The following is a 27,650-nucleotide window of genomic DNA, read 5'->3' on the forward strand; positions in this document are numbered from 1 at the left end:
GTCCTCCCAGTCTCCTTGGGGCCTGGGTACCTGTCTGCCCAAGCACATATCCAGATGCCTGCCTACCCCTTTCTTCCTCTGTTGTTTTGCCTGTATTTTCACACCATTGTGCCTCTGAGATCAGCTCAGGACCTCAGAACTGGCCTCTCTCCCAAAGACATAGGCCTGCCCGAGGACAAGCAGATGTTCCTCTCCCTGGGGATGCAGGGGCCAGCTAGGTGTCACCAGCACACAGAGCAAGGACAGCATGCAGAAGGGCCTTCCTGAGTCAAGAAATAGGCTCAACTTGTGAAGCACAAAAGTAATTTATTGTTTCCAGTTGTAATTTTATTCCCTTCTTCTATTTTCAGTTGAAAACAAACTTGATTTACCTTGCTAAAAGGGGTGAGGGCAAAAAGCCATCCCAGAAATTGCAACACTTTAAAGCCTACTGGTGCTGTGGAAATGAGGGAGATGGGAAGGATATGCAGGGAGGCCAGTGCCTGGTCACCCACAGAAGCTGGAATGCTGTTCTTCCAACTAAAATTGCTCAATTCAAAATGAGAGCACATGCTGACCTTCTAGCTGGAGCTTTGGGCACTTCCCTCAGGGAAAGGCAAATAGGCACAAACAGTCCAATCTGGCTTGGTACTTCAAGCCATTAAAAAATGATGTAACTTGAAACAGAGGTTACTAGTCCACACTACCTCAATTTTAATTTAATCAAGCTTCAGGGTGTTTGCCTCTGTTTTTAGGCAAACACACAAATATTCAGCACTCTTAAGGTACATGAAATAAAGCAAAACAAACCTTCTGTCCATCCTCCATGGCTTCAATTTGCAGGCCCACCAGCAGCATTGGCTGGTCCTCAACAGTGCACCCAGAAGCAAACTGCAGTGCACTGGGAAATAACCAGTGTGGTCACAAGCCTTGCTAATATCACTAGAGATTTTAATGCAGCATAAGGATGCACTCTCACACTAAAGCAGAGGGTTATGCAAATTTAACTCCAATTTAGTTATACACATGAGCATCCAGAGAGGAGAGAATATACAGTCCTCCAGAGACCGCTCCACTGAACAATTGCAGCGAGTTACCACCTTGGGTACAACTTGATTGTACACCCAAGCTGTGTGGCACAGATGTCACAAACCTGTGCTTTAACTGGAAGTGTAACAGCTGCAAGCTGCATGATATTTGTTCTTGACAGTATTTTCTTAACAGATTATTTTCAAGAATCTTGACTCAGCAGTAGTAACTGTAGGTGCAAAGATTTGTTTGCAAGACACAGTAGCTTTGCCATGTTACTTACCTGTGCTCCCCAAGCCAAAGAAGTTTATGTATGTATGACTAAGGCTGGCCTTCCACGGTGAGCAAATAATTGACTTGCCTCAAGTATTCTCAGCTGTCACTATAGCTGTAACAGCTCCATAAGAACTACATCATGTAGTAGCAAAAAAATTCAAGGGTGAAGGGTTAATCGTTTCACTGCAGCTTGGGGATTAACTTCACATTAAAACCACGTGCATTTGTATCCAAGTGACATAATGAAAAATGTGGTGAGAAGTGGAAGGTGCACTCATTCAAACAAGCAAGGAGTTATTGAACTAGTTCTTCATGATCCTAGAAAACCTAACTGAGCATTTCTCAGTCAATGCTTTGGCTGCTCCCTGGCTTAAACTGACGTGATGATCCCATGATTGACATGGATTTTCTTTAGTAGGCAGACAGAGGCTGTGTACTGGACATTAGGTGATCATTCTGTAACAGTATGGTAACTGAACTGAGCAAGAGTCCAGGAAAGGACTAAAAACACATACTAGAAAGAGAAACAATGGAAATACAGAAGTGCCATTAAAGATCAGCGACTGGCTGATCGCTGACTACAGCAGCACAGACTACAAACCCTTGCATCAGTGTGAAAGAACTGAGTTCACACATGCTGTGCTAATGAGTTACTGGTGTGAGAAAATCTTCAGCTGTATGAGACAGAGAGCTGCCATCTGGCTTCCTGGAAAAACCACACAGGGCTCATTTTTTCCATCACTGATGTGATTATGTGCTGGCTGACTCTGAAGATAGTTTAACAGCATTGAGCAGCACCTGTGGGCCCAAGGAGTAATCAGTGCCACTGAAAACAGACAGGAGGAAAAGGCAGGAGGTCTGGTACACAGAATACAGCCCATGGAACTTCTCAAGGAAATACGATTCATAGGTCACCCTTAAGGAAGTGGAGCAGGAGGTTAAATCCCTGCAGGATATCAGTTTTACAGTTCAGCCATACCCCGTCTCTCCAGCAGAAGTGTCCTTTACTAGCTGGATGGACAGCATTGACAAGAGAGAAAGTACAACCTCCTTTTCCTTTCCACAGTTGTGACTGAACTCTGGAGATACTGTTTCCTTATCCACAGAGCTCTTGCTGAATGGAGAGATCCTTGGCTGGGTGGATACTGTCAGAGCAGGTTGGTCTTACATTACCAAAAGAGCAGTAAAAGGAGAGGGGGTGCCATGTGCAATCCCATCTAAGACAAACATGACAGCATGTGCTATAAAGAACAACTGTAGCAGACTGTAAGCAGCCTAGAATAAGAAAGATGCATTACCTTAGGTCTGGAAACCTTGTATTAGGCTTCTTGAGCAATATGATAAAAGCTGAGTGGCTTTGTTTCCTAAAGTCCACCAAAATGAGTGGAAAGCCCAACCATTCAGTGGCTTCACTGGTCAGGCCATTTCTACCAAGGCACACTGGTAGGGACTGAAGAACCAGAAATCTTTGATCATGGGTCACAAACCTATTTTTTCATTTTCTTTGAGCAGTTCTAGAGAGTTGTTTGCTTCTCCTGAAATTTCACAGCCTGGCGTTCCTGCATTTGGCCTCTCCTTTTTTGCTTTGCATGTGTGCCTGTTTTAGTGTGATTCAGGATTAATGCATTTGCAGTGTGGTGGAGGGAACTGACGTGTCCTCGTGATACTGGAAATGAGCAGTGGCAATTCCTTTCGGTTCCAAACAGCTATAAAGATCTTAATCGACTTTGAGTAGCTTGTAAATCACCACAAACCCAGTGAATGGCGTATTACCTACCTCACCTCTGCAGTGAGTTATTTGAATGATGAGAATGTGAGAGAGTGAGCAATGACGTGGTGTAAGTTCATTCAGTTCCCACAAAGCAAACCTGAGCCAGGCTTAGCTGCCCTTGCAGTTTGCTGAAATAAGAACATTCCACCTGCAAAACTCAATCCCAGCCAACAAACAGCCAAACCCCATTAGGCATGGGCCATTGAGTATGGTGTGGGTGGAGAAGCCTTTCTTGTACTAAAGTCACAAGCTATGTAGTGCAGGTGGGAGTGAGAAATAGCTACTAGTTAATTATTTAGGTATGAGGAAACCAGTTCAGTCTGAATTTTCTTATATTAACACTATATGTTAAGGAGACAAGTGTTTTCTGCAGGGCTAAGCCAAATTCTGCCCCAGCAACTGGGAGAGGAGGGTGTCATCAGTCAGACTGGTAGGAGAGCTCATCTCCTGGCATCCTCCAGGAATGTCTCTAAAACTGCAGCATGCAGCCTGTAAACCCTCCCATACACCCTCTGAACACATGCTTGGGAAAGCGTGGCTGCTTGTGGGTACTGGGCAAGGGAACCTTCCCCACCGTCAGACTCAACGACTGGCTTCAACCTTCAGTTGCTGGAGTGTGGCAGTGTGTTCCTCCACTGCCCTGATATTTATTTCCTGTAACAGTGTTTCAGTGATAAATGGATGCTTCTGGTCAAAGCGTATAAAGGGAACACAGGTAACAAGCACAACAGATAGGGTGCCCACCTCACCACAATGCAGGTTAATGTCTGATTCCAGCCAAATTTGGAAGAAACCAACATATGTAGTCTGTATACAAATATGACTAAAAGTCACTTATCCTGCTGGACAGCCCCAGGGCCTGTTGAACTCTCCTGCACAGCAGTGGGCTGTATACCAAGATCCCCTATTTAAGTAGGAACACCTCTCAAGGTTGCTCCTCAAGGCTGAGAGATTCCTAGTCACAACAGATTCTTGGTAAGTGATTAATAGCACAATAAACTTTGAAATCTTAGCTAAGTGATAGGAAAGACTGATTGTGCATACATAGTCCTGTAGATATAAACTGTTGACAAGGTCTGGTTCTAGAATTTGATCTAACCACACCTAGACTCCTCTCTCAGAGAGAGCTTAGAACCTCCTGACTCAAGGGGAGGGTCTCCCTGCCAGTTTTGTCTGACTCTGTCCTCTATGCAATAAATAATAAAGCATGCCTTGCTGTTGAGTCTTGTTAAGTCACAGTTGCATTTGCTATCAAACTTTGTTAAACCACTGTTTTATATAAACAAACATATTGATACTTCTCTCTTCTGAGTGAAATGCGTCACTCTATCCATGGTGAGGGGAAAGAAATGCCTCAGATACGTCAGGCTCCTGGTACAGATAAAGTAGTATTACACAAAATGTTAATCTGAGCCTTATCATGCATAAACCCAGCAGGAAATGAAGGCAAAACACACACACATACCTGCAAGTATGGGCAACTTAACAATACCAAAACTGCAAAAGAAAATTAACCTCTTGAGAATTAATTGCATGCTTAGAAGTTTTCTCTCCTGTATATATGTTACTAGCATTTATGACCTATAGATGTAGTACTATCACTGATACTACTGCAGAACCACACTACCTTAACTAATTTTAGCTTCTGTAAATTCACCTTGTATACAGATTCATGTGCAGTACTTTACACACTCAGAGGGAAGATCCTGATACTTTTTATCTTGCTGTTAAAGAGCAGCAGAATCATGGAAATTAACACTAGCTGAGTGTTAATTTCTCTTGTTAATCTGTCCAAGTTAGAGATTTATTTCAACAGTAGTGCCTGTCAGGCTTGAATAGGTCTTACTTTTATTCTTTCATTTGTTTTTTGACATGTTTGTGCTATGAAATTTTACATGCTATACATCTACATGCTATGGAAGATGTTCAGTAGCATCTTCTATGAATAATGCAGACTGGAGAACTGAGTGACTGCAAACTGTATTAAGTCACAGAATCATAGAATCAATAAGGTTGGAAAAGATGTCAAATATCATCAAGTCCAGCCTGTCACCCAACACCTCATGACTAACTAAACCATGGCTTCAAGGGCCACATCTAATCCTTTTTGAACACCTCCAGGGATGGCGACTCCACCACCTCCCTGGGCAGCACATTCCAATAGCCAATTACTCTTTCTGTGAAGAACTTTCTCCTCACCTTGAGCCTAAACTTCCCCTGGCACAGCTTGAGACTGTGTCCTCTTGTTCTGGTGCTGGTTGCCTGAGTGAAGAGACCAAACCTCACCTGTCTACAGCCTCCTTTCAGGTAGTTGTAGAGAGCAATAAGGTCTCCCCTGAGCCTCCTCTTCTCCAGGCTAAACAAACCAAGCTCCATTGGTCTGCTTGCTCTAGACAGACAAAAATTAATACATAAGTTCTGCTGATGCTGATACCATGTTTGTGAGACAATGAAAGTTGACTCATCTAAAAGCTGAGCCAAAAAAAGGGTGAATATGAGTACTTGCAAAGGAGAAAGTTCTACATGAATGGCTCTGGACACTACAGTCAGTGATGGTGCTTAGTTATTAACAGTTATTGTTATCAGAGGAGCACAGGTTAAAAAAACAATTCTGTGGAATTCTGCAAAGTCTTAGGTGAAATAACTTTGTTAAAAAAAATGAACCCTCTAAAAATATTGCAAAGTCAGATAAGCCAGGTGATAGGACCCATTCAGCTCTACAGCACTGGATCATTGCTCTCTTGACATTCTTCTCCCTCTGACTCTTGACTAGCATGAATTGGTTCATTTATTTGAATAGATTCTCCTGCCAAATCACTATGGTCTGTATCAAGGATCACTGCCATTTCTGCTTTTATTAGCTTTGATTCTTTTTCTTGCACTGGCAATAGGTGCTACATAAACACATAGTGAGGCAGTCTTTCTCCTGAGTACCTTCATTTAAAGAGACAGCTCACAGACGGGAGAGGCACAAAGCTGTCCCTCCCCAGCAAGGCCATGGAAAGGCTCTTCCATGCTGAGTGAGGAGCACTGAGTGGCAGCCAAAGGGAAGCTGCTTGCACATACCCAGACCTGGATCAGTGCCCTCACCTGGTGCTGGCCAGAGTACTGTCTATTAACCATACACTGAACCCCTTTGTGTTAGAAAATCCTCTGCAATAAGTTCACAGTATCACAGTATCACTAAGGTTGGAAGAGACCTCAAAGGTCATCGAGTCCAACCTGTCACCACAGACCTCATGACTAGACCATGGCACCAAGTGCCATATCCAATCCCCTCTTGAACACCTCAAGGGATGGTGACTCCACCACCTCCCTGGGCAGCACATTCCAATGACGAATGACTCACTCGGTGAAGAACTTTCTCCTCACCTCGAGCCTAAACTTCCCCTGGCACAGCTTGAGACTGTGTCCCCTTGTTCTGGTGCTGGTTGCTAGAGAGAAGAGACCAACCCCTTCCTGGCTACAACCACCTTTCAGGTAGTTGTAGAGAGCAATGAGGTCTCCCCTGAGCCTCCTCTTCTCCAGGCTAAACAATCCCAGCTCCCTCAGCCTCTCCTCATAGGGCTTGTGCTCAAGTTCGAAAAAAAACATAATTTTCTGAGCAGACCCAGAATTCTGCCTGCTTTTGAGGAGGCTGGGCCTCAAAGGCAAACATGAATGTGTACAGCAGTTGTGAGTCTGCATTTTTCACTTCCATGCTGTAAAAACCTGACATGCACAGTCGGGTTTTTTTTTTTGGATTTGTGATATACAAGCCTGCAATGGTCTATTGGAAACAGACCCCTAACCAGGAAATGGAGAATTTAGATGTTATAAACTGCTAGTAATTTATTATTTTGAGATTGGCACATACATTTTGGCAAAGTTGGCTGGAGTGATGGTGAGTGATGAAAGATGTTATGGCGGTTGAGAAGTGGCTGAATTCCTTTGTTCCAGACTTTTCACTTTTTTTTTGAGGCGCAGAATGTTTATATAGAAAGTGTAATATTGTTTTATGAGTATTTGCTGGACTGTGCTAAAACCAAGCATTCAGGCTTTGCTCTTTTAACAAAGTGTTCTGTTATGGAATTCCTATGGGGTTTGATGTTTCTAAATTAGGGTTAAATCAGGTTGGTATGTGGGGGCCATTGGAGAACAGCCCAGAAGTGAGAAACCGTCTGATGTCTGACAGGGTGAGCCTCCTCTCCAGGATGTGAGAGAGAAAGAACTCCTCAACTGGGTATGAAGAAGCCATAGCACAGGGAAACAAAAGCAGGGAAAAGGATCTTTTAAACACTAGGAAAACTTTCAGCATACTAAGAGTTTAATATCTTTAATGAAAGACCCTGCTTGCCCCTACTCTGCTCTCTGTGCCACAAGAACCTGCTTGTTTCTCGCACCTCATTTCCATCATCCTTCCTGGTTATGTCTATTTTGCCCTCCAAGACTCAGTATACAAAAGACCCATGATACACTCTGGAAACACATTCTTGTTTCTGAGACTTCTCTGCATATTTCCTTTACATTTGTCTCCTCCAAGCTGGCTACTCACAAAACTCATTGGCTTCCTGTTCTCAGCTTGGTTCGCTAAACCCTGGAGTCAGACTTCAGCCTTTTTGTTTTTACACTGAAGGCCAGGCTGTGTACGGAGCTCTGAGCCACAGGACACCAGGATGTTGTAGCAGCATTGAGGAAACTTCAAACCATTGAGAAATGGAAGCTGCTGAAGCACATTCAACTCAGCATTTAATGAGCCACTGTATCAGGGCTTCCTTCAAGCTGATTACAACAAAAAAGAGCAGATCTCTACTGAAGCCTGAGGAAGACTACTCCACACTAACTCACAAAGCTTATTAAGAACAAGAGAGTCAATTTTCTGATTGTGTCATGCAGTTTGTGTTATGATAATGTTTTGAGTCTGTATTCTCCCATTTAGTACTCCACTTTAACATAGACCTCACATAATGTTTCTACTCTGCTCCAGCCTGCTTACATTATAATCTTTGTAAACTCCTTTCCCACTTCTAGTCCTCAAAAAGACAACACAAAGGTTATGTTTCCTGCCCTAGCAATGCTGGAGAGGAAGTGAAACAAAAAGTGAGGGGAGGGGTCCTTGCTTGAGAGAAAAAGAACAAGGTATATGAAGCCTCTAAAATAAAAGAAAGACCAAACTGCCAGTGGATTCAACAAGGTAAGCATTATACCTCCAAACTCTACAAGTTTTATTTCTTTTTTCAAACCCCTAAACATATATGTAGATTTAGCTTAGCACTGCAAGGCCTCAGCTGGAATACTTTGCACAGTTTTGGGCACTACACTTCAAGAAAGATGTGAACCAACTGGAGAGAATCCAATGAGAGCAACAAGAATGATCAAAGGTCCAGAAAATGTGATGTATGAGGAAAGACCAAAAGAACTGGGTTTGTTTAGACTAGAGAGGAACAGTCTGAGGGGAGACGTGTCAACAGGCTTCAGACATGTTAAAGACTGCTGCAAAGGGGAAGATAGACGGTTCTCTATTTCTACTGGAAGTAGGCTAAAAAACAATGGATTTAAATTACAACAGTGGAGATTCAAATTAGACTTTAGGAAAAGCTTCCTATTGGTTGCAGCAGTTATACCTGAGAAGACTTGGCTTATAGGAACTGGGATCCTGTTGTTTTGAGTTCTGAGTGCTAGAATGATGGGGTCTGCTTTGCAGTGGAGATGTAAATAAGACTGGTCCAAGTCCTTTTTGACTTATTTTTTCCAGTATTACAAATGTAGGAAAGAGACTGCACATGAACAGAATTTATTTTTTTCTGGAGGAATTTGCATGGGTCTGAGCTGAGTGATCTTTGAATGGAAGATTAGTTGCAAAGTTAACTACAGTTAGTATTGCTACCTTCTAACCATTCCGAACTGTTTGCAACTACCACACCCAGTAAAACAAGGAACAGTAAAGTTCTGATTCCTATCTGCTCTGAAGTCCCTGGACGTTATTCTGGCAGTGGAGGGCCTGTGCCAAAGAGCCTGGGTGGAAATAAGCCTCCTAAACATCCTAAATATTGCAAACCATACCATCCAGTGATAATTTCTATGAAATCTGTTATATAGAAAGATTTAATGCAGGAAGGAACCCAAACATGTGACACTTGGTTAGAAAGTAGAAGATTACATAGTACAACATGTATTTTGGAATGAATTTACAATGAGTTTTAACTAAAAAAATAGCAACAAAGAATAAAACAGATGAAACTAAGACAAATGCAGGGTGAATGGAGACAAAGCGCCCAACCGATAATTCCAGAGATAATTTGGAACATAAGTTAGCACTTCTGAGATCCCTTCTTTCAAGAGGTGGCTTTTTATTTCTCTTTCTGCTCATTTCTCTGCTTTCCACTTATAGTGGGGGAAAAAAAAAAAAAAGGCAAGATTGCAAAAGCCAGCTTTTTCCTCAGTTTCTTTGGTGCTTTTTGCTAGGCAGCCTTGGAGCTACAAAGGTTCACAGTCTTTCAAACACAGACTTATGCCCTAGAAGTGTTTACAATGGAAAGAAGCGTCCCTAAAGTATATGATCACACAGAGAATCATATGGGATCTGCTGACAATACACCTTCAGATGTCTGCATCCTGGTAGGGATTGCACATGAGGAAGCCTCTCTCCTCAGAAAAGCATAGGTCACCGGGTCTGTGGAAGCACTGATTTGGTTGGGAGCTGCTATATGTACTGGCTTCTGAGGAGAGAGTTCTGCGGAGGAGGAACTGTCTCTTTTCTTTGAATGTTTGCAGGGCACAGACTCAAGGTTTAGAAGGAGTACTGTGATACGTATATCGTCAGCCGGATGACAGAGCTTCCTCTGAAGTTGATGACAGTGTTTACAGTGATCATTTCCAAGTCCAACTGAATTGTACGGGGCCCCTTCACGGGGCGGGTCATCACCAGGGTAGCACTGATTGGTCCTGTTTGCTGTGTGCAAAACAAGAGAAAGCAGGTGAGATTTTCAAAACCAGCTCTTGGAAACTATTGTCTCACTAAGCTCTTTGAGCTGCCAAAATAACTGTTTTCTACTGCATTGTTTGAAACCACTGCAGTTTACAGGGGAGATGGCTTCATTGTGGCATTTGGATCCAGTGTTTTTGTATTAACTATCACCTTTTACAGTTTGTAAAGCCTTTAGGAGCCCTGGACATAAGAGGAGCTATTGAACACAGAAATGTGCTGTTGTCCAAATGGAAAAAGATGAAAACATGGATTTAAGGTCTTAACAAGCAGTGAGAATTTTTTTTTCTTTTGGTGAGAGTTTATTTTGTTTGATCTAAAGAATGTTGTTTTACTCTGAAGCAGTGAACACCAAGAAGGGATATGTTAATGGGGATGGGAGAACAGATGTTCCCATGTGAATGGGATCAGAGTTTGTTGGATAATTGCATATGTTACCTTCACAAAACTTTGCTCTCTGAAGAGAGCTTTTAATATGTGAAGGCACTTCAGAAAATCTGTCTTTTAGTAAAGTGGAAGCAGATCTTTGAAATACCTGGTCAGAACAGTGGATTATGAGCATTTAAAAACCAGAGCTTTTGACATTAAAACCAAGTGCAGTTTGTTTTCCAGCAGAAACCTGCATACACAAAGTGGGACATGTCTTTTCTAACCCAAATGATTGTATGGTTTTATGTTTTACCACCAAATGGAGCAGTTGTGTTGTTCTTGAACAGAGAAGTTGCACAAATCTGGGAGGAGAGCTTGGGAGGCCAAGTATCCTCACACCCCCCATGCCCTGCCTTTCTCCCTTCCCTTCCCTTCCCTTCCCTTCCCTTCCTTTCCCTTCCCTTCCCTTCCCTTCCCTTCCCTTCCCTTCCCTTCCCTTCCCTTCCCTTCCCTTCCCTTCCCTTCCCTTCCCTTCCCTTCCCTTCCCTTCCCTTCCCTTCCCTTCCCTTCCCTTCCCTTCCCTTCCCTTCCCTTCCCTTCCCTTCCCTTCCCTTCCCTTCCCTTCCCTTCCCCCAAGGCAAGGGAGAGGCACCACTGTCTGGCTGCTAACCTGCCAGGGTGGTGGTGCTGTTGCCAGTGCAGGGAACAGAAGCTAGGGCAAGTGAAGTGCTTTAGAGAACAAATGAGTCTATCTGTGATAGATAAGTAAAACTAGCAGACTTGACCGGCAGTACTGGTTACTGGGGCCTTAACATCTGGTGGATTGGCCCAGATGAAGGGAAAAGGTTGCTGGGATCAGTAATTATGGTGGAGTAGGAAAGCTTGTGTGAGATGTAAGTGATCATTCCTGGACACTTGCCATTTCAGGGTTTTGAAACGTTTTTTCTTTTTGCAGTAAGAATCTGAGGATCTCGTGAGATATGTGCATCAGAATCTGTCACATTGCCGGTTTCTGTGAGGTGTGGGAGCCATAAATAGCCACTAAACATCACTTAAAATTAATATCAAAGCCAGCTCTTGCCTAGGGTTAAAAATCACCCTTCTGAATGCCACAATCCCTGGTGGATGTGCCTCATTCTGTGCAGACACTCCCTGTGACTCCTGCAAGTGAAGATGGCTGCAGTAAAGATGGCTGGAGAATAGAGAAGTCTTCTAAGGAAAATTCAAATTAAAAAAGAAGAACAAAAGAGGAGTTGTGCTTTCTCTAACAATGTCTCTAACAATGTCCCACAAAGCCAATTCTTGGAATAAAGCTGGGGGGGATTGGTTACTTTCTTTGGTTTTCAGGTTTTTCAGTTGCCAATGAATAGTATAATGAAACAGTCAGTGAGAAATATTGACTCTTCCAGTGACAGTTACTGGTTAGCCACCAAATAAAAAACGGGTTGGCACAATCATTTCCCTTAAGCGTGGAAGACCTGAGCTATTCTTAGATGTGGGTATGGCCCTGGACTTTCCTGAAGCTAATGTCTCATAAAGCAAGTGTGTTTGTTTTGGGTAGGTTACCTTCCTGAAAGAGCCAGCAGCTCCTCCAGATCAGCACAGTGCTTTGCATGCCTGCATGTAAAAATGTCTCATACTGCAGATTTAAAGGATAGTCACTAAAACCTGAGTTCTGCTCTCAGAAGGATATTCAGCTAAGGAGAAGATACTCCATGATTTCTGTCAGCGAGCACCAGACTCACCCTCATGTAGAATTCCCTGCCCTCGTTCCCTGATTTGATTTGGAAGATGTAATAGGCTCCAGGGTAGCGAGTTGTTGCTTGCATCTGAAAGATGTCTGAGGGAACGGAGCGGCCGGACACCATGTCCATCACTCGGTACAGGATGGTGAAAGGCTGGTCTCTGCAGCCGGCGTTCTCGGCTGGGCACATGCAGCGGCTAGTTGTCAGAGACAGGAATGGCATCAGGGGTTACAAACTGATGTAATATTTGATTCTTTGCATGCAAATACAGCTGCACAAATAAATAAATAAATAACATTGCTGACCAGCTTGAAAGAACCAAACTTGTTATGATTTTTTTCCCCCTTACTTTTAATATTCTCTGTGTTGATATTCTGGCCTACCTATATTTTTGTCTTCTTTTTCTTGTCTTTTAGGCCAAAATATTTTGTCATCCTTTGTCTCCTGAGCCCACTCAAAGATCTGTACTTTCTTAAATGTAGCTTTTCAGGTGTAGAACACCAGTAGTAGCAATTTAAACTGAACTGACCCCAAAATTAACCAGTTAATTGTTTCACATAAATGTTGTATTCTTTTTTCAGCAATCTTTTATACACTACATGAAAGCACACAGTGAGACATCCTGGATCAAACCAAAGCTTTAGCATCAGACGCAGAACCCTAAGGAAGAGCAGGATAGCAAGCCAAGCATATGGCACTTCTACCAACAGCCTCCAGTTGTTTGTGATTCAGGAAATTTTTGAAACAGAGATGTCCTCTGTGTATTCATTAGCCCTTAATATATTTCTTACCATTTGGCTTGTCCAGCTTCTCCTTAGTCACATGAATATTTGATATACACAACCCCCTGTGGTCAGGAGCTCCATAGCCCCCTTGCTGACTGTGTCTGATGCACAAGGTTTTGCAATTGAAAGGAGAGTGACCAATCACTGCTCATCCTGCTCACTCACTGTTTCATATTTGACCCACTAAGTCTTAATCATGTCTCATAAGGAAGCTATTCCATTCTTTTGATCATCTTCATTGCTCTTGATAAACTTTTGTCCAATTATATGTCTTTTGAGAGGAGGATAAGGAACTGCACAGTCTTGAAGACATGGGTACACAATGGCATGTGCTCTAATATTATTCTCTACCTATTAATACCTCAAATTCAGATTGCTTTTGTGACCCCAATGAGTAGTACAGGTCATGGAACCATCTATAGCAACCTTCAAATTTCAGTTTGGATGGATTATGATCAGATAATAGAATAATGAGATCATAGAATACTTTGATTTGGAAGGGACCTTAAAGATCATCTAGCTCAAACCCCTCTGCCATGGGCAAGGACACCTTCATGTTTCTTGAAGCCCTGTCTAAACTAGCCTTGACACTTCCGGGGAGAGGACATGTACACCTTCTCAGGGCAACCTATTCCAGTGTTTCACCACCCACACAGTAAATTCTTCCTAATATCTAATCTAAGTCTACCCCTTTTCAGTTCATATCAGTGCTCTTTATTTAATTTGTGAATTTGTGAATTGTCTTTTTACTCTTCATCTACAATGAATGTCATCTGCCATTTTTACTGCACAGTCATTGAGGGTCCTACAATTCTTTCCTAACCATCATTTTCTCTACTATCCTGAGATACTATTACAGAGTATGTCCATTTCATGGTTTATCCTTTTTTCCAAATTGATTATGAATATGGCAGATCCAGTTCAGGCTTCTGCAAAACTTCACTGTGAAAGTTGATAATTTAACACTACACTCTGTTTTTCATCTGCCAGCTTCTTACTCTTCTGTGCCGGGGACTTTTCTCTTACTTATGACTGCTTAATTTCTGTAATAACCCTTATGTGAGGTTCATTTCAGAAGCTTTTGGACTGCATCAGCCCATGTGCCTTAGCCACATGCTGTTGCTTTCTTCAGACAGCGCCACTGAAGTTGTGAGGCAGGATGTCCCTTTATAAAAGCTATGTTAAGGAATTTACTGGAAAAGAGTTGGGTCTTTTTGTCTGTCTTTTCTATAACCTCCAGTACTGATACCAGTTTCAGACAGCTCATCTGACATGTCCCCCGTAAAAAGGCTCCTGGTATTACAAACACCCAATTCCTTTCACAGAGAGCACAGATGCAAGGAATTCACTTGGCATTTATACTGACCACTTCTAGACATATGTCATAAATTAAATGCAGTCAAATCTAGACACAAGCCAAATCCACCAAAGAAAGATCAGAAATCAAGAGTTCTGGTGCAAGCTGATTTGCGAGGACTCAATAATTGGGCTCTGGAGGCTTTAGATACAGAGGCTTCAAATTCCAGTTTAAGACTATACCACCTCTGAAGTTAGGTAAACCGATGACTGAATGAACAGAATGTGTCCAATCCTCAACTGCCCTAGTTCAGAATGCATTGTAAAGGCATCAAAAGAAGCTGATTCTTCATCCCTTGCCTTTCTGTAAAATACATTAGGATACCAAGCTATCTGAAGTAATTGGGTTTAATGTACACACTATGGATGGAACACTATGGGCTGTCTGAAACTGAAATGTTTTGAGTCCCAGGGAAATACATACAGAAATGTAAGAGACAGGCAGGTTTCTAGAAATGTGGCATTAATTTTTTGTACTTGCTCAAGTAATTCCAAATTTAGAGAGTAACAATGCTAATGGCCTGATCCAAACATAACTAGTTTCTGGACAAGGCAATTCAGTCTGTGGACTTTTCAGCCCTTTTAAGCTTTAAGCAGTGGGAAACTACTCGCATACTGCTATAACTATCATCTAATCTTTTAAAGTACTCCCCAGACATAAGCTAGATAGTTTTTAAAGGAAATACTCAAACTAATGAACAGGCTGCATTTGAGCGTGTATGAAGTTAATGAGTAACACAAGCAAGTCTCTCTCATTATATTACAAACTTTGCTGGTTTCTCTACTCACTTGTAAAAGTTTTCCCAGTCTACTTTCCCAAATATCATCATATCATGTGGTATCATATTATATATCACATGACATCATATAATATAATATATCATATTATACCATATTGTATTATACCATATTATACTATACCATATGTCATATCATATCAAGTAACCTGGTAAGGGATTTCCTTTTATTATGTTTATAAAGCTTACCAGTGCTAAATACAGCAACAGCATGCACGCTTCATGGCTGTGTTGTGAAAACGCAGCTTATTTAGATCACCCTAGATATACTTCACACAGACAGAATTTGGTTTAGTGGATGTAGGTATGTTACTCACTTCTCATTAATCTGTATATAAGGATCCTCACATCTTACTGGGTCTAAACACTTGTATTCTCCTGGGATATTGAAACACGTTTGCTGTGGGGTGCAGGTGAAGTTTCTGGTTTCACATTCGTTGATATCTTAAACACAAGAAAAAGAAAAGACAGGCTAAAGTAGGGAAATATGTGCAAGACACCACTCTTTCAAACTGCTTTCCATTTTAAAGAATTGCCCCAAAATTCATAACACTCTTCCACTGTGAGTTGTGACCTTTTGATAACAGGCCCCTCTTTTAAGGTTTTTTTCCTCCATTCATTTCTGCTTATTGAAGTGTCACCATATGCTAAGTGCTGCAAAAATAGAGAAGAAAGTGGCTGCTCAAGCTTTCTAACCATAGAGAATAGGAGACTTAAAGAGAGATGTGCATAAGAGAGAACATCTGAGGTCTTTCCTCTGTAGCTGTTTCTTTATCAGTAATAGCCTTACACCAGCACAGCAGTTTATCTCAGTGGAACTGTTCATGTGAGGACATTCTTGCCAGAATAACATCATTAGCCCCTATGAATATTTCACTGTGCAATGCCAAGATCGAGCACCTCAATTCTTGTAAACCTCTTTCTAAACACTGGATGTATTTTTTGGTCCCTTTTTGCTTTAAGCAGTGCAGGAATGTTCTTACCTTGGCAGCTTCTGTTATCATCAAGCAAGTTATAGCCTGAAGGACAGATACAGTAGTAAGAGCCGGGCCCGTTCACACATTCATGCTGGCAGAGGAACTCTGAGAAGCTGCATTCATCCATGTCTACAATGGTAAAATAAATTTTAGTGTCTTTGGCTTTGTAGTCAAAAGATCAGCCCTAGAGGCAGGTGGCCATCCAGACCACGTGCCCATCACCCCAGCTGGAAGCTGACAACCTCCAGCTCCCTAGAGCTCTGAAGCAACCTGGCAAAATGTTCTTGGTTAAACATTTTTCTTCTAAGAAAATCAAAGCTCCTCCTGAACACAATGCTTGGCTTTTATTTATTTATATTTATTTTTAAATACCTATCACCAGCTGGCCATATTTGCAATTCTGTTTTACGTCAGAGATAGAGCTACTCCAACAACAAAGCAACAACTGTAATTTGAAAGGGGAGACTTGGCAGTGCTTTGCTTTTCTTTTCATTTTTTTCCCCCTTTTTTTTCTGGAGAGAAAACTTCCCTTTCCCAGGCCCACATGGGTCCCAACAGAACTCCAGCAGCCAGCTCCAGCTGTTTTATGTTTCTTAGTCTCTAGCTAGTTACTTCCAAGGCATTCCAGCAAGACTACAGAGCTCATCTCAGCTTGGATCAGACCTACTGGAAGGCCCAGCCATCTCCAAGATACCCAGGAAGCTAAACTGTCAGATCTGTGATTGAAAGCAGAAAGTGTGCTCTTTTCTGCTTGTACTCATGAATTGATCAGTTATTGTATTCTGCAGAACTATGCCCAAGCAAGAGAGATGAACTTCAGAGCTGTACACAGAGGCATGGCTGACTGAGCCATGCAAAGGCACTGGACTCAGTGAGGCTGCATTTAATCATTTCCTTATTTTCCTGTTCGGGGGAAGAAAGAAACAAAGGCCAGAGCCCTGGCAAGGAACTCCCAAGTTCTTATTCCCAGCTCTGACATGTTGACTCTCCTAGGCAAAGCCCTTTTACTCTTCAGACTGAATTTCCCTTTCTTCTAAATTGGGCTCAGTCCATTTATCCACTTCTGGTGTTTTGTGCAGATGGATTGGAAAGTATTAGAAATCCAAATAAGTTAAAGTGGCTTTCTGTCTACAACCACATTATCAAAAGGGAGATGAAATTAAATCTTCATCTACATCATCCTGTTATTGTGTGACTTGTCCCAGCGAGTTCACTGAAAAAACCCACTCTCCTGACAAAACAAGGACTGAAAGATGATTCCATAAACGGACTGAGATATTACCCACACCCTTGAGATGTCCTAGCCTGGAATCCAGCACATTGGATTCATATAACCTGTGCTTAGCTGCTGTCAAGTGCTGAAGGGACTTAAACCCCCAAGTATCCTACATTTCTACTGCTGAGCCCCCACAGGACAGACACACCTTTACTGTTTCTGAACAGTTCTGTCATTCTGCTGACTATCTGCAGAGAACAAGATGATAGGCATTTCAGAGCATGTCTAGTGTATGTGAAAGACCTCTGAAATTTAAAAACAATGCTGATGCCAGGGAAGCCAGGTTGAAATCTCTGTCTTTTTCCCTGAATTGGGGCAGGGATTCTGTGAAATAATCCGCCAGTTGTAGAAGCACATATGAATCCTGGTTGACTTATAGGAGAGTCCTCCTAACTGGGAATTCCCACTGTGTGCCTCAGCAATGTCTAGTGATTGCTTATATAGAGAAGAACACTCATCCAGAGAAATTTTGTCTACCTTGACAAGCATTTTCTTGCACAGAACTGTCAAGAAAAGGTTTTCTGATCTACATCTGGGTGGTGGAAGTTCTCTTTTGCTGTCTTAACTCTTAGACATGAATGAAGCTAAAGCACCACCCCTTCTGTTGCCGTCTTCTACTGTTGATGTTTATGTGGCATTGCATAACTGGTTCAGGCCCCCAGCTGCACATAAAAAGGTGCAGGAGTCTAACCTGGAAGCAGAAACTCTATTAGAAAGCAGAAAATTTATGTTAGATGTTGCAGCTCTAAATTTTAAATGTGTAAGACCCTTTAGAGGTTTAAGTCTTGGTTCTTTCCCTTCTAATAAAGAACTTTACAGGGGAAACAGTTTTGGCAACACCTATTCTATTCTATTCTATTCTATTCTATTCTATTCTATTCTATTCTATTCTATTCTATTCTATTCTATTCTATTCTATTCTATGCCGTGCCGTGCCGTGCCGTGCCGTGCCGTGCCGTGCTACTCATACTGCATATCACCTATCTTCTCTTTCAGAAACAGTATGTTACACCTGTTTACTGTAAATTAAAAAATAACTATTTCCCAGTGCATTTTTCCTTCCAAAAAATATTGGCCAGATTCTCTAATGTTATCAGGCTGTGGGAACATTAAGCACAGAAGTTTTGCCTTCAACTAAAGTAAAGCAGTAAAATAAAAACAAAAACAAGAGAGGAAAAACTACAGTGACAGAAGCACTGTTTCCTCTGCTGTGTGCTGAACACATTAGTTATGGTTGTACTAAGAGCCATACAGGGAGAACTAGGGAAAGTTTCAGGCAGAAGTGTGCAGTTGTAAGAGCATGAGGAATATATGCATTCAACAGACAAATGGAAAAGTGCTTTATATAAAATACTACTTTCATCATGAAAGAATGTTCTAGGACTATCCCTACTTTACTTGCACTAATAAAGCTTCCTGTTCAGCATTACAAAGATTTTCTCATGTTTTGCTGTTATTTTTGATCTTTTTCATATTTAGCTTATTTCTTTAAAACCATTTACAGCCCTCCTCCATTGTGCTTTTCTGAGTATTTCCTGTGTGCTTTAATTGGAAAGAAGATCATATGAGTTGCAGCTATCCTGCTGCTAGCTATGATCCAAGACCAAAAAGAAAAAAAGCCTTAAAAAAAAAGCATGTACAAAACAATACATTGAAAAAAAGAAAACTTAATAGAATGAAAGAAACCAAATCAGGAAATAACTAAAGACAGTTACCACTGCAATTAACTCCATCAGCTTCCAGTTCATAGCCAGGTTCACAGCGGCAGAGGAAAGAGCCGTAGGTATTGACGCAGGTCTGAGTGCAAGGGTTTTCACTTGTACATTCATTCACATCTATGGGAAACCAATGTCCAATGCATCAGTGAGTTCTTCCCAAACTCTATTTGCAATTCATTACTCTAAAGCATTTCAAAGAGATTAGCTGTACAGTCTGAATGATTTGTTCTGAGAAAATGTAACCGAGGCAGTATTGTTTATTGGGATTCAGGCAGATGCCTGGATATAGCATGTTGGAAACATAACGTGCATGGAAATGAAGCATTTTGGGAATGTCTTTAATCAGACAAATAACATGGAAGATAGGAATGAAATATTATTACAAATACATCTGTCTTTATCCTGCAATTTTAAAACCATTGAACTGATACTATCATAACAGACCTGAGAAAAAATGTCGCAGGATATTCCTGAGAAAGACAATGCAATAAGGAGCAGTCCTCCTGGAAAACTAGAGCTAAGCTAAAACCTTTATTTATTTATTCATTAGGTTATTAGCAGTTCCTAGACATCATTAACAAAGACCATTTCCTGCAACATGTGGGAAGATGCTCCCCGCTTAGCTAGGGAGAAGCTTTATGAAGAGATTGGGTTGGCTTTGTCTGAGGTAGAACATTATAGCAAAAGGTGGTCTAATGCTTAGGACCCTAGTCTGGAACTTGGGAGCTGCAGATCTTATTTGCTGATCTGACAGAATTTTCCTTTCTCGGGCGGGTCACACACCTTCAGACTTGAACAGTAAATTCAGAGCCTAAACTTTTGGGAGTATCAGTGAATTGAGCAACTCTACATTTTAGGGGGTTTGGGCATGATGCACTGGTCATGTTGCATTCATATCCCTCTGAAGTACTATGAAACCACAGAAACACCTCAGGCAGAAAAACATATGAGCATTTTCAAAAACAGTGTTAGGAAAGTCACTTGTATTCCATGAAATAAGCAAGTTTTAAGGGTGTTAGTGTGTTGAGACCATGATTTACCATACATCAGTACCTTGGCATGATCTTCCATCATCATTAAGGGTAAAGCCTGGGTTGCATGTGCAGGAATAGGAACCGGGCACGTTGGCACACAGCTGCTGGCAGTAGCCGTAACGACATTCATCTATATCTATAGGTGAGAAAGATGGAAAGTAGTGGGGTCTGAATTTTCAAATGCAGGTACAAAGCAGCAAACAGTACCAGTAACATGGAAATGATTCAGCCTGCTTGGATCTAACAGCCAGACTTTAAGGTGTTCAGATCTGAAGTTATAGGTTATAATACATCTCTCTACCCAGTAGAACAAAACAATTTTGCCCATAGCTGACATCTATCAATGTCCTACAAACTGATTGTCATTGCTTCATTCTTCATCTTAATGTGATGTCACAAAGAAGCCCAAAGTCAATTCCTTTAAGCAGCTACCTTGAAGGATACCTCATAGCTGCCCAGCCCATCAGCACAAGCACAGCCAATGCTGCAGCAAAGTTTCGTCAGAATCAAGATGGAAACTTTTCTGACCTCCACACATACCAAAGCTACTCACTAGAAAACCATCATTTGTTACTAAATACTTTTTTCTTTCTTCTTCTTCTGTAGACTTTTACTATAAAGTATTCCTCCCTCCCCCCCCCCCCCAAATATTAACATTCAGATTTTGTATCAATTTTTAACTGACAAGTGATAGATTAAAAAAGGTAAACAGTAAATTAGTGCTAAAATAGCATTTTGGGCTGACTTGCACCTGACTGTTGTAAGCACAAGAAAATGCTGTAAGACATGTATGATGTCTAGAAGAATTTTGCTTCTGTACTAAGAACTGGAATGAAAGATCTGGAGCAGTTATCCATTCCAAGTCTTTACATTTCCTCTGGTACTCACTGGCTTTTGACTTAGGGACATTTTATAATGTCTATGCTCAAAGCTTTAAAGTTAAGTTTGTGCAGTAGAAAACCGAGAGTATTATCTCCAGTCAGTTTGCCACAAAGAGCAAGGCAGGAAGGCACAGGTTTTGTGAAATGACCCCCACCATAGGTTCCAAAACAGGTGAAAATCAAAATGACAGCATTCTCCCTATGGTTCACATGTTGGCACGAATCTCAGCAGTTCAGTATTGGTTAGCCAAATCGACTGCTTCCTGGTTTAGTATTAAATATTAAGAACGTGTTGAAAAACTGAATGCTTGAACGTTTCCATGGTGTGGTAATACCATAAAAACAATAATGTTGTGGATCTGCTGTGGAAGTGGCTACATCCTGCAATTCAAATTGATATTCTTGGCCCCATTGGGGAAGTTTTATCATATTAAGTCTCAGGAAACCATTCTGAAAATGTCAAAAGTCTTGGAAATCCTCCCTCTGTAAAATAGCAAGGAAACTGACACTCATTTTAACCCTTGTAAGCTTTTATTCCCCACTGTATTCTAAATATCAAGATAACCTAATGTCCAGAGTCAGCTATGGTAGGCACATCAGCAGCAGGCCTGGGCCAGATCCTGAATAAAAGTGGCATGGGTTGTAAGTAAATGAATACCTCATTTTACTAACACAATATGTTACTCTAAACAGATGCTTTGCTTTTTGCAGGACTGTTATCTCAGGAGTGCTACACTTTGAGGATAAGGACTTTTACAGGGCTTCTTGTGGGTGGGTTGTGTGGATACTGCTGTACTGGCTCCTCCTGTATAAACTCTACTGGGATAATTACAACAGATAGAAGTGTAGCTTTCTAATTGTGGTTTACTAGCAGTGCATCAAAAGAGTCTGTCTCTAAAACCCAGCCCAGCCAGCCCTCTGATTACAGCAAGTAGTCTTTCACTGCTTTATGCCAGCGAAAATGATTTGTCCAAGACTGGTGGAAAGTATGGAGAACAGAGACTTTTTTGACACTTAGGTAAAAATATAGCAACTCTAAACATAATTTGCTTTTTGTCTTTGATTCCCCCTGTAATAATAATCTCGCTTAATTGAGCAACACTGGGATGTTATTGCCTCTTTTAAAGAGCCTAAGCAGATACTTGAATCCATTCAGAATGCAGAAACTTTAGTTCTCTGGTATATCCATCAAGTAGTAAAATACTTTAGATTCACATCCAAGTTCTGAATGCTGCATGCAACCCTTTCACTGGGGCCATAACTGGGAGAAGTAGATGGGTAATAAAACAGATGATGCAGAGCAAATTTCTACTCACTGCCCTCCCTCATCTCCATCCTATCACGTATGCCTCTACAAATCCCAGCACAAGATTTTTTTTTCCAAAGAAGAGGATTCTCAGAGATTAAAGAAGTCTCATAGAGACTGGAGGCTTCATATCCTTGGGGAACTACAAGACAGTAACTCCCCAAAATTACTATGGATATGTAGACCCAGCTTGTGCGAGCTTCAGCTCTGTGCCTGCCAGGTGCGTTCACAGTAGCTGTTTGCAGTAGCTGGGAAAGCAGCTGTGGTCAGCACTTCACCGCAGTTGGTTCTGGGGAGAAGAAAGCTGGAAAATAACTAGAGAGGCTTCAGGGATGAATGATGGTCCAGCTCTGCAGAGCTGGCATCAAACAGCCTTCACCAAAGGGACAAAAATAGTAATCGTCAAACTCTGGAAAAGAATACTAAAAAATGTGTATCCTATCTCCTAGGTCCTATCTGCATACCTAAAATTAATGTCTGCTTCATCATATCAAGTGAGGGGAATGTGCTGGAGAACAGGGGAGCTGGAGAGTTTTCCTGTGCTATTTATTGAGGGATGTTTGGTCAGTTTTTGTTGGTTGTTTGTTGTTTTTTTTTCACCAGGGCTGAGCTAAAAGAAGAAAGGGGCATGCTGCAAGAAAAACAATAACATTGAAATGAGGCTGCTTGGAAGTTGATGAAATGGTACCCAGTTCAGAGATTTTTTTGGTTTTTGTCATCCCCAAGCAAAAGGGTCATTTGGATCTAGGGATTTACTGGCCTGTTTCATGGTATCAAGTACTGATTCCTTTGCATCCACACTCACAGAGTGCAAAAGACAGGTCTGTTTGGGAATGGATCTTTTTGTATATTTGCTTGTGATTGTTCTTACATGAAAGGGAATCCTTTGGACTGGGAATATAAAAATCCCATGTGTTAAATGGCTGTGAGTCATGTAGCATTTACAGCTACATTTTTGTTCTGAGGCATGTCTCTGCCAGACCTGCCACTGACACTTACAAAGATGAAAGTCAGTTTCCATGTAGCCAAAGGTTTAACCACGTACTTGACAGAGATGCTCAGTGACATTATTTCAGCTATTCACATACACACATACACAGATGCCCAAATACCCCATCACATGAGGTTTTTACCTAAACACTGGCCTTCTAACAGCCAGTAGCCTTCAGTGCAGGAACAGGTATAGCCCCCTTCAGTATTTATGCAGATCTGGGTGGGATTACACTGGTGAGAATCTGAAGCGCATTCGTCCACATCTGTAAAACAGAATCACAGAAAGAAAATATTAGAAATGGCAACAACAAAAGATTGTTCCCACCTTCAGGGACTTCCATTCACAAAGAGTACACCAACTCTGTGTGAGGAGCCAAAGCCTAGTGGAGTAGAACCTGAAGCAAAATTCATAACACTAAATGTCTGGGGACAGTGAGAACTGAGAGTGCTCATGAGATAGCTCCTTTTTGCAGATGATCTGGTGTTTCTCAGATCTCCTCAAGAAAGGGGTCACATTACCTCAAGAATTTTATTATTTCCAGGTTTGCTTTGTCACTTAACTGGGATTTCCATGCTACAGGGCAGTGTTCAGCCCCAAGGAAAGGTTGCTGAAAGGGCAATATAAGCCCACACCTTTACCTGACAAAAAAAAAATATATCTATGTATGCTTTCCTGGAATCAATTTCCTGACAATAAAGCTTTTTCTTTTTTTTTTTTTTTAACCATCCATATTGTTTTCAGTGTATTTGGGTTTTTATTACAACCCCTTAGGGTGTTCTTGTTGTGGGCTTAATTTTTTTATTTTATTTCTTATTTATTGCAAAGAAGGTGAATAGCATTCCTACATTTATGTAAGCCAGGACCCTGGAACCTAACTGATTAAAAATGCCTTTCAGAGTCAGAAGTTCATTTTGAATCCCTCCTTGCTCAATCTCTTCCCTGATGTTTCTGGCATTGAGTTTGCCTCTAGATGTCAGAAATGGAAATCTCAAAAGATAAATTGTGTCATTTTTTTCAGCCAACTCAGATATCTCTGTTTTATTTATTGATACCAAAATTATTTTTTATTCCAGCATGCTGTGCACTGGCCTTTGCTGAAGCAATATGTCAACTCCCTTGATCCCCTCCTGATTCTTATTAACCCAGACTATGTTGGGTCATGAGTGAAGTATCTCACAAATGCACTGGGCTGGAGCAGACAGCAGAGGGCAGGAATTATGGGTCAGTATCTGTCCATGAGGCACCTTGTACAGCCAGGCAGCTGTAAAATCCCAATAGTCACAAAATAACTGATCTAGTCTGCCACAGCAGCGTATTTAACATTTTCATATATATAAATAAATAATTCAATACATATTATATATATATATGGAGAGAGTCTAGAGTTCTTGCCAACATCCATATCAGAACAATTTATGGTGAGCCAAAGCTGGTAAGGTAACAAGAATAGCACAATTAGAGGTAATTAAGTCTGTCTGAAATTGGTTCCCACATATTTATTGGCAAAACGGTCAAGGAAGTGGGAAAATGGTAAGATAACAAGTCTAGACTATGTAAGTACATAAACACGTTGTTCAGTTCAGCTATTGCTTCTGCAGGCAGGATACAAATTCTGGATCCTCCCTTCATATAGCATATCACACATAATTAGTAGTATTTCAACACAGATTTTATCTAACCATAAATTTAATAAGAATAGCATTAATATTTTCTAGATGAAAAAGCTTTCAATTTGTCATGTCTGTGTATTGCTTTAGGAGTGAGACCTTGGGATCTGGCCAGTTCTGCTGTTTCTAGCTTATCATGAGCTTAAAGAAGGACATTTTAATTTTCCATGCTCCATGCTTCCAGGAATATTAATAGATGAAGGACAGTGTAGACATAGTGCAGGTCAGGGTCTTACCACCACGTATGGTAGAAATGCTGTTTAAAGGTTATATGCTCTCCAATCTTCTGTATCTTCTGCATCTTTCTTGCAGGGGTATAACATGCGTCCTTCACCAAAAGCAACACCAAAGGTGGCTACAAGATCAGCTTTGTTCCTGAATCACCTTTGTAGAAGTTGCATGAGCACCAGTACTCCAGAAAAGTGAGATGTTGATTCTCTTTTCTTTGCTAACTACCAAGCAGAATTTTTTGCTTATTCCCAGTCTTCAACTTTTGTGGTAGCATTTGAGACATATTTCCATTTGAACACAAAATTTTTACAAAGGCTACCTGTGGCGTTTCTGCTGTCCTTAGAAAACCTCTGCAGACCACCCCGTCTCCCTGCATTTTACACCAAATAATACCTGACTAACATTATTAATGAAGTTCTGTGCAACCAACAGGACTACTCAATAGAAGGATAACGCATGTGATCAAGAGGTCCCTGAGATGCAGTTTTCTAGGGACTAGAAGAGTGCCTCATATTCAGAATAACTTGTGTTGTAGTCTTCACCATGGAAAGAAATACCACAATGTGTTGTCTGAGCCCCAAAATAAAGTCTAATCAGAACTGAAGAGTTACTAAAGTGAAGCAAGCTAGCAAGAAACACTAGAAACACCATTGCCACCATTCAGGGTGTTAACAGATCATGATATCTGATGATTTCAGCCTCAGTACCATAAAAATATCAGATGATGCCATCCATCACTTACATCCAAGGATAGTTTTCACCATGCTTAACCTGCTTTTAGAAACTTTCAGTGCCAAGATCCTTAGAAAAGATTACCTGAATCCCAAAAGCAATTACAGGTTTTACTAATTGCTAATGTTATTGAATGCCTCTGCTAGATTGCTTGATTTTGGCAAGATTACTCAGGCTATGGCTACATGAAGAACTGCCATGAGGTGAACTAGGAAGCAAGTACAGACTGGATCCGTTGTCAATGAAAGCAGAAAAAGGTGCATGTCAATTACTATGCAGGATGGAAACTGCCACAGATTCAGTGATCACACTGTAACTCCTGTGCTGAGAATTGAACCAGTGGGGACTCCTCTTTGCTCTTCATCTTCCACTGCCCTGCTTCCTACTTGAAAAATGGGGATAAAATCTCTGTCATAGTCCAGCCTCCCTCACTGTTTAGCTGGACCTGTCCTCTTGTATACAGAGCCAGTTTGAAATTAGTCCATTTTTATTTGAAGTCTTCCAATTCCAATACAAATCAAACTGTACTATGAAGCCTTGCAATGTCTCACTGGCAGAAGTTAGAAATCCAAACCAAAACTAAAATTTTACCTGAATTAAAAACAATTAGCTTTATTACTTCCCATCAGAGAGCAATGGCATGGCCCATGCAGACCACTGTTCTCTGCCTCCTAAGAAATACCATCTAGAACATACACAGAACCTTGTGACTAGAAGCCTTATGTATTAAAGATCCTTGGTTTACTGAGCAAATGAGAGAATAGGTAGGTGGTATCTCCATACACATGTCAGGAAGCCCTTGCTGCAAGAGTCTGAGCACAAATGCTACAAAATTAACCACATCCCTCTCTCTGAGCTCAGTGTGTCTGCCTTAAAAAATATAGCTATGAAGGTTTGATCTAGGAAACCTGGTGTGTGATATTCTGTTTACTTGACATTTGGACAGAGGTGAGGTGGCTGAGGCAATGGTGTTTCATTTGGGGATTGGAAGGGTGGAGAAAGTGGGGGTTTATATTTCTAGTTGACTTTTATGGGATCTGATGTGCTGATGATTTGTTTTTATTGGTACAGCTTGTATTTTTAATGGATGGCAGGATGCCTGGTGACTGGATAAATATCATTTACAATGTCAAAATAAATAAATGAACTAATTGTGTTTAGCATGCAAATTACTGGCTTTGAGTTTTATTATCTGTAAAAGCTAGCAGAAACCTCCATGGGTTCTTTAGCATTTAGCCACATGGTAGAACAATGAACAAAATTGTTAATTCATAGCCCTTAAACTTAAAAGAAATTAGATAATTTAAAAGCTATGCATTAAAACAAAACCAAGCATATTAATATAGTCAGCATAAAAACTTAGATGTCAAACTGCAACACAACAATGCATCTCACCAGGTAGGCTAATTCTTATTAGAAGAGTGATCTTTTATGATGTCTCATGTCCACAAAGAACGCAGGAATAAGGTCACTCTCATTTGCATCAATAAACCACGGCACAAGAAGAAAACCAACACTCTAATCCATTAAATTAGGACTAGACATATTCAATACTGCTCAAACAGAAGAGGCTAAAACTAGGAGATCAGAATTCTCAAAAGAGAATAGTTTATGTTGGGTCATTCTCTGAGTGTCTACAAGACCCTGAGGACTGTGTTTTGGTCTGCTGTTTCCCACATTTGAAATAAAATGCAGAGGATCACAAGCTGATGAAGTTAAAAACTAAAAATTGAACAGAACTCTTATTTTAAAGGAATTTGCTA

At 41.0% G+C, this 27,650-nt stretch overlaps 1 protein-coding gene and 1 long non-coding RNA gene across 3 annotated transcripts in view; one reads left to right on the plus strand and one right to left on the minus strand.

The window, feature by feature from the left end:
* Positions 1-9,175: 9,175 nt before the first annotated feature.
* The window catches only part of FBLN5 (fibulin 5), a 43,402-nt gene continuing 24,927 nt past the window's right edge, over positions 9,176-27,650 (minus strand). Inside the window, exons 5-11 of the mRNA XM_068148795.1 lie at positions 23,397-23,519; positions 20,096-20,212; positions 19,040-19,159; positions 16,055-16,177; positions 15,389-15,515; positions 12,134-12,329; positions 9,176-9,986 (exon numbers count right to left, since the gene is read on the minus strand). Of these exons, the coding sequence (XP_068004896.1) occupies positions 9,825-9,986; positions 12,134-12,329; positions 15,389-15,515; positions 16,055-16,177; positions 19,040-19,159; positions 20,096-20,212; positions 23,397-23,519 (968 nt within the window). The 3' untranslated portion in view covers positions 9,176-9,824. The remainder of the gene's footprint in view (positions 9,987-12,133; positions 12,330-15,388; positions 15,516-16,054; positions 16,178-19,039; positions 19,160-20,095; positions 20,213-23,396; positions 23,520-27,650) is intronic.
* LOC137446327 (uncharacterized) lies at positions 9,928-12,140 on the plus strand. Of its 2 annotated transcripts, none has more exons than XR_010988616.1 (3): positions 9,928-10,011; positions 10,182-10,313; positions 11,344-12,140. It is a non-coding gene; the product is annotated as an uncharacterized lncRNA (long non-coding RNA). The 2 variants fall into 2 exon arrangements; XR_010988617.1 differs by having other exon boundaries at positions 10,182-10,278.

Source organism: Melanerpes formicivorus, unplaced genomic scaffold (genome assembly GCF_026170545.1).
Source record: "Melanerpes formicivorus ecotype bairdi unplaced genomic scaffold, bMelFor1.0.p_v2 SCAF_17, whole genome shotgun sequence".
NCBI lineage: Eukaryota > Metazoa > Chordata > Aves > Piciformes > Picidae > Melanerpes > Melanerpes formicivorus.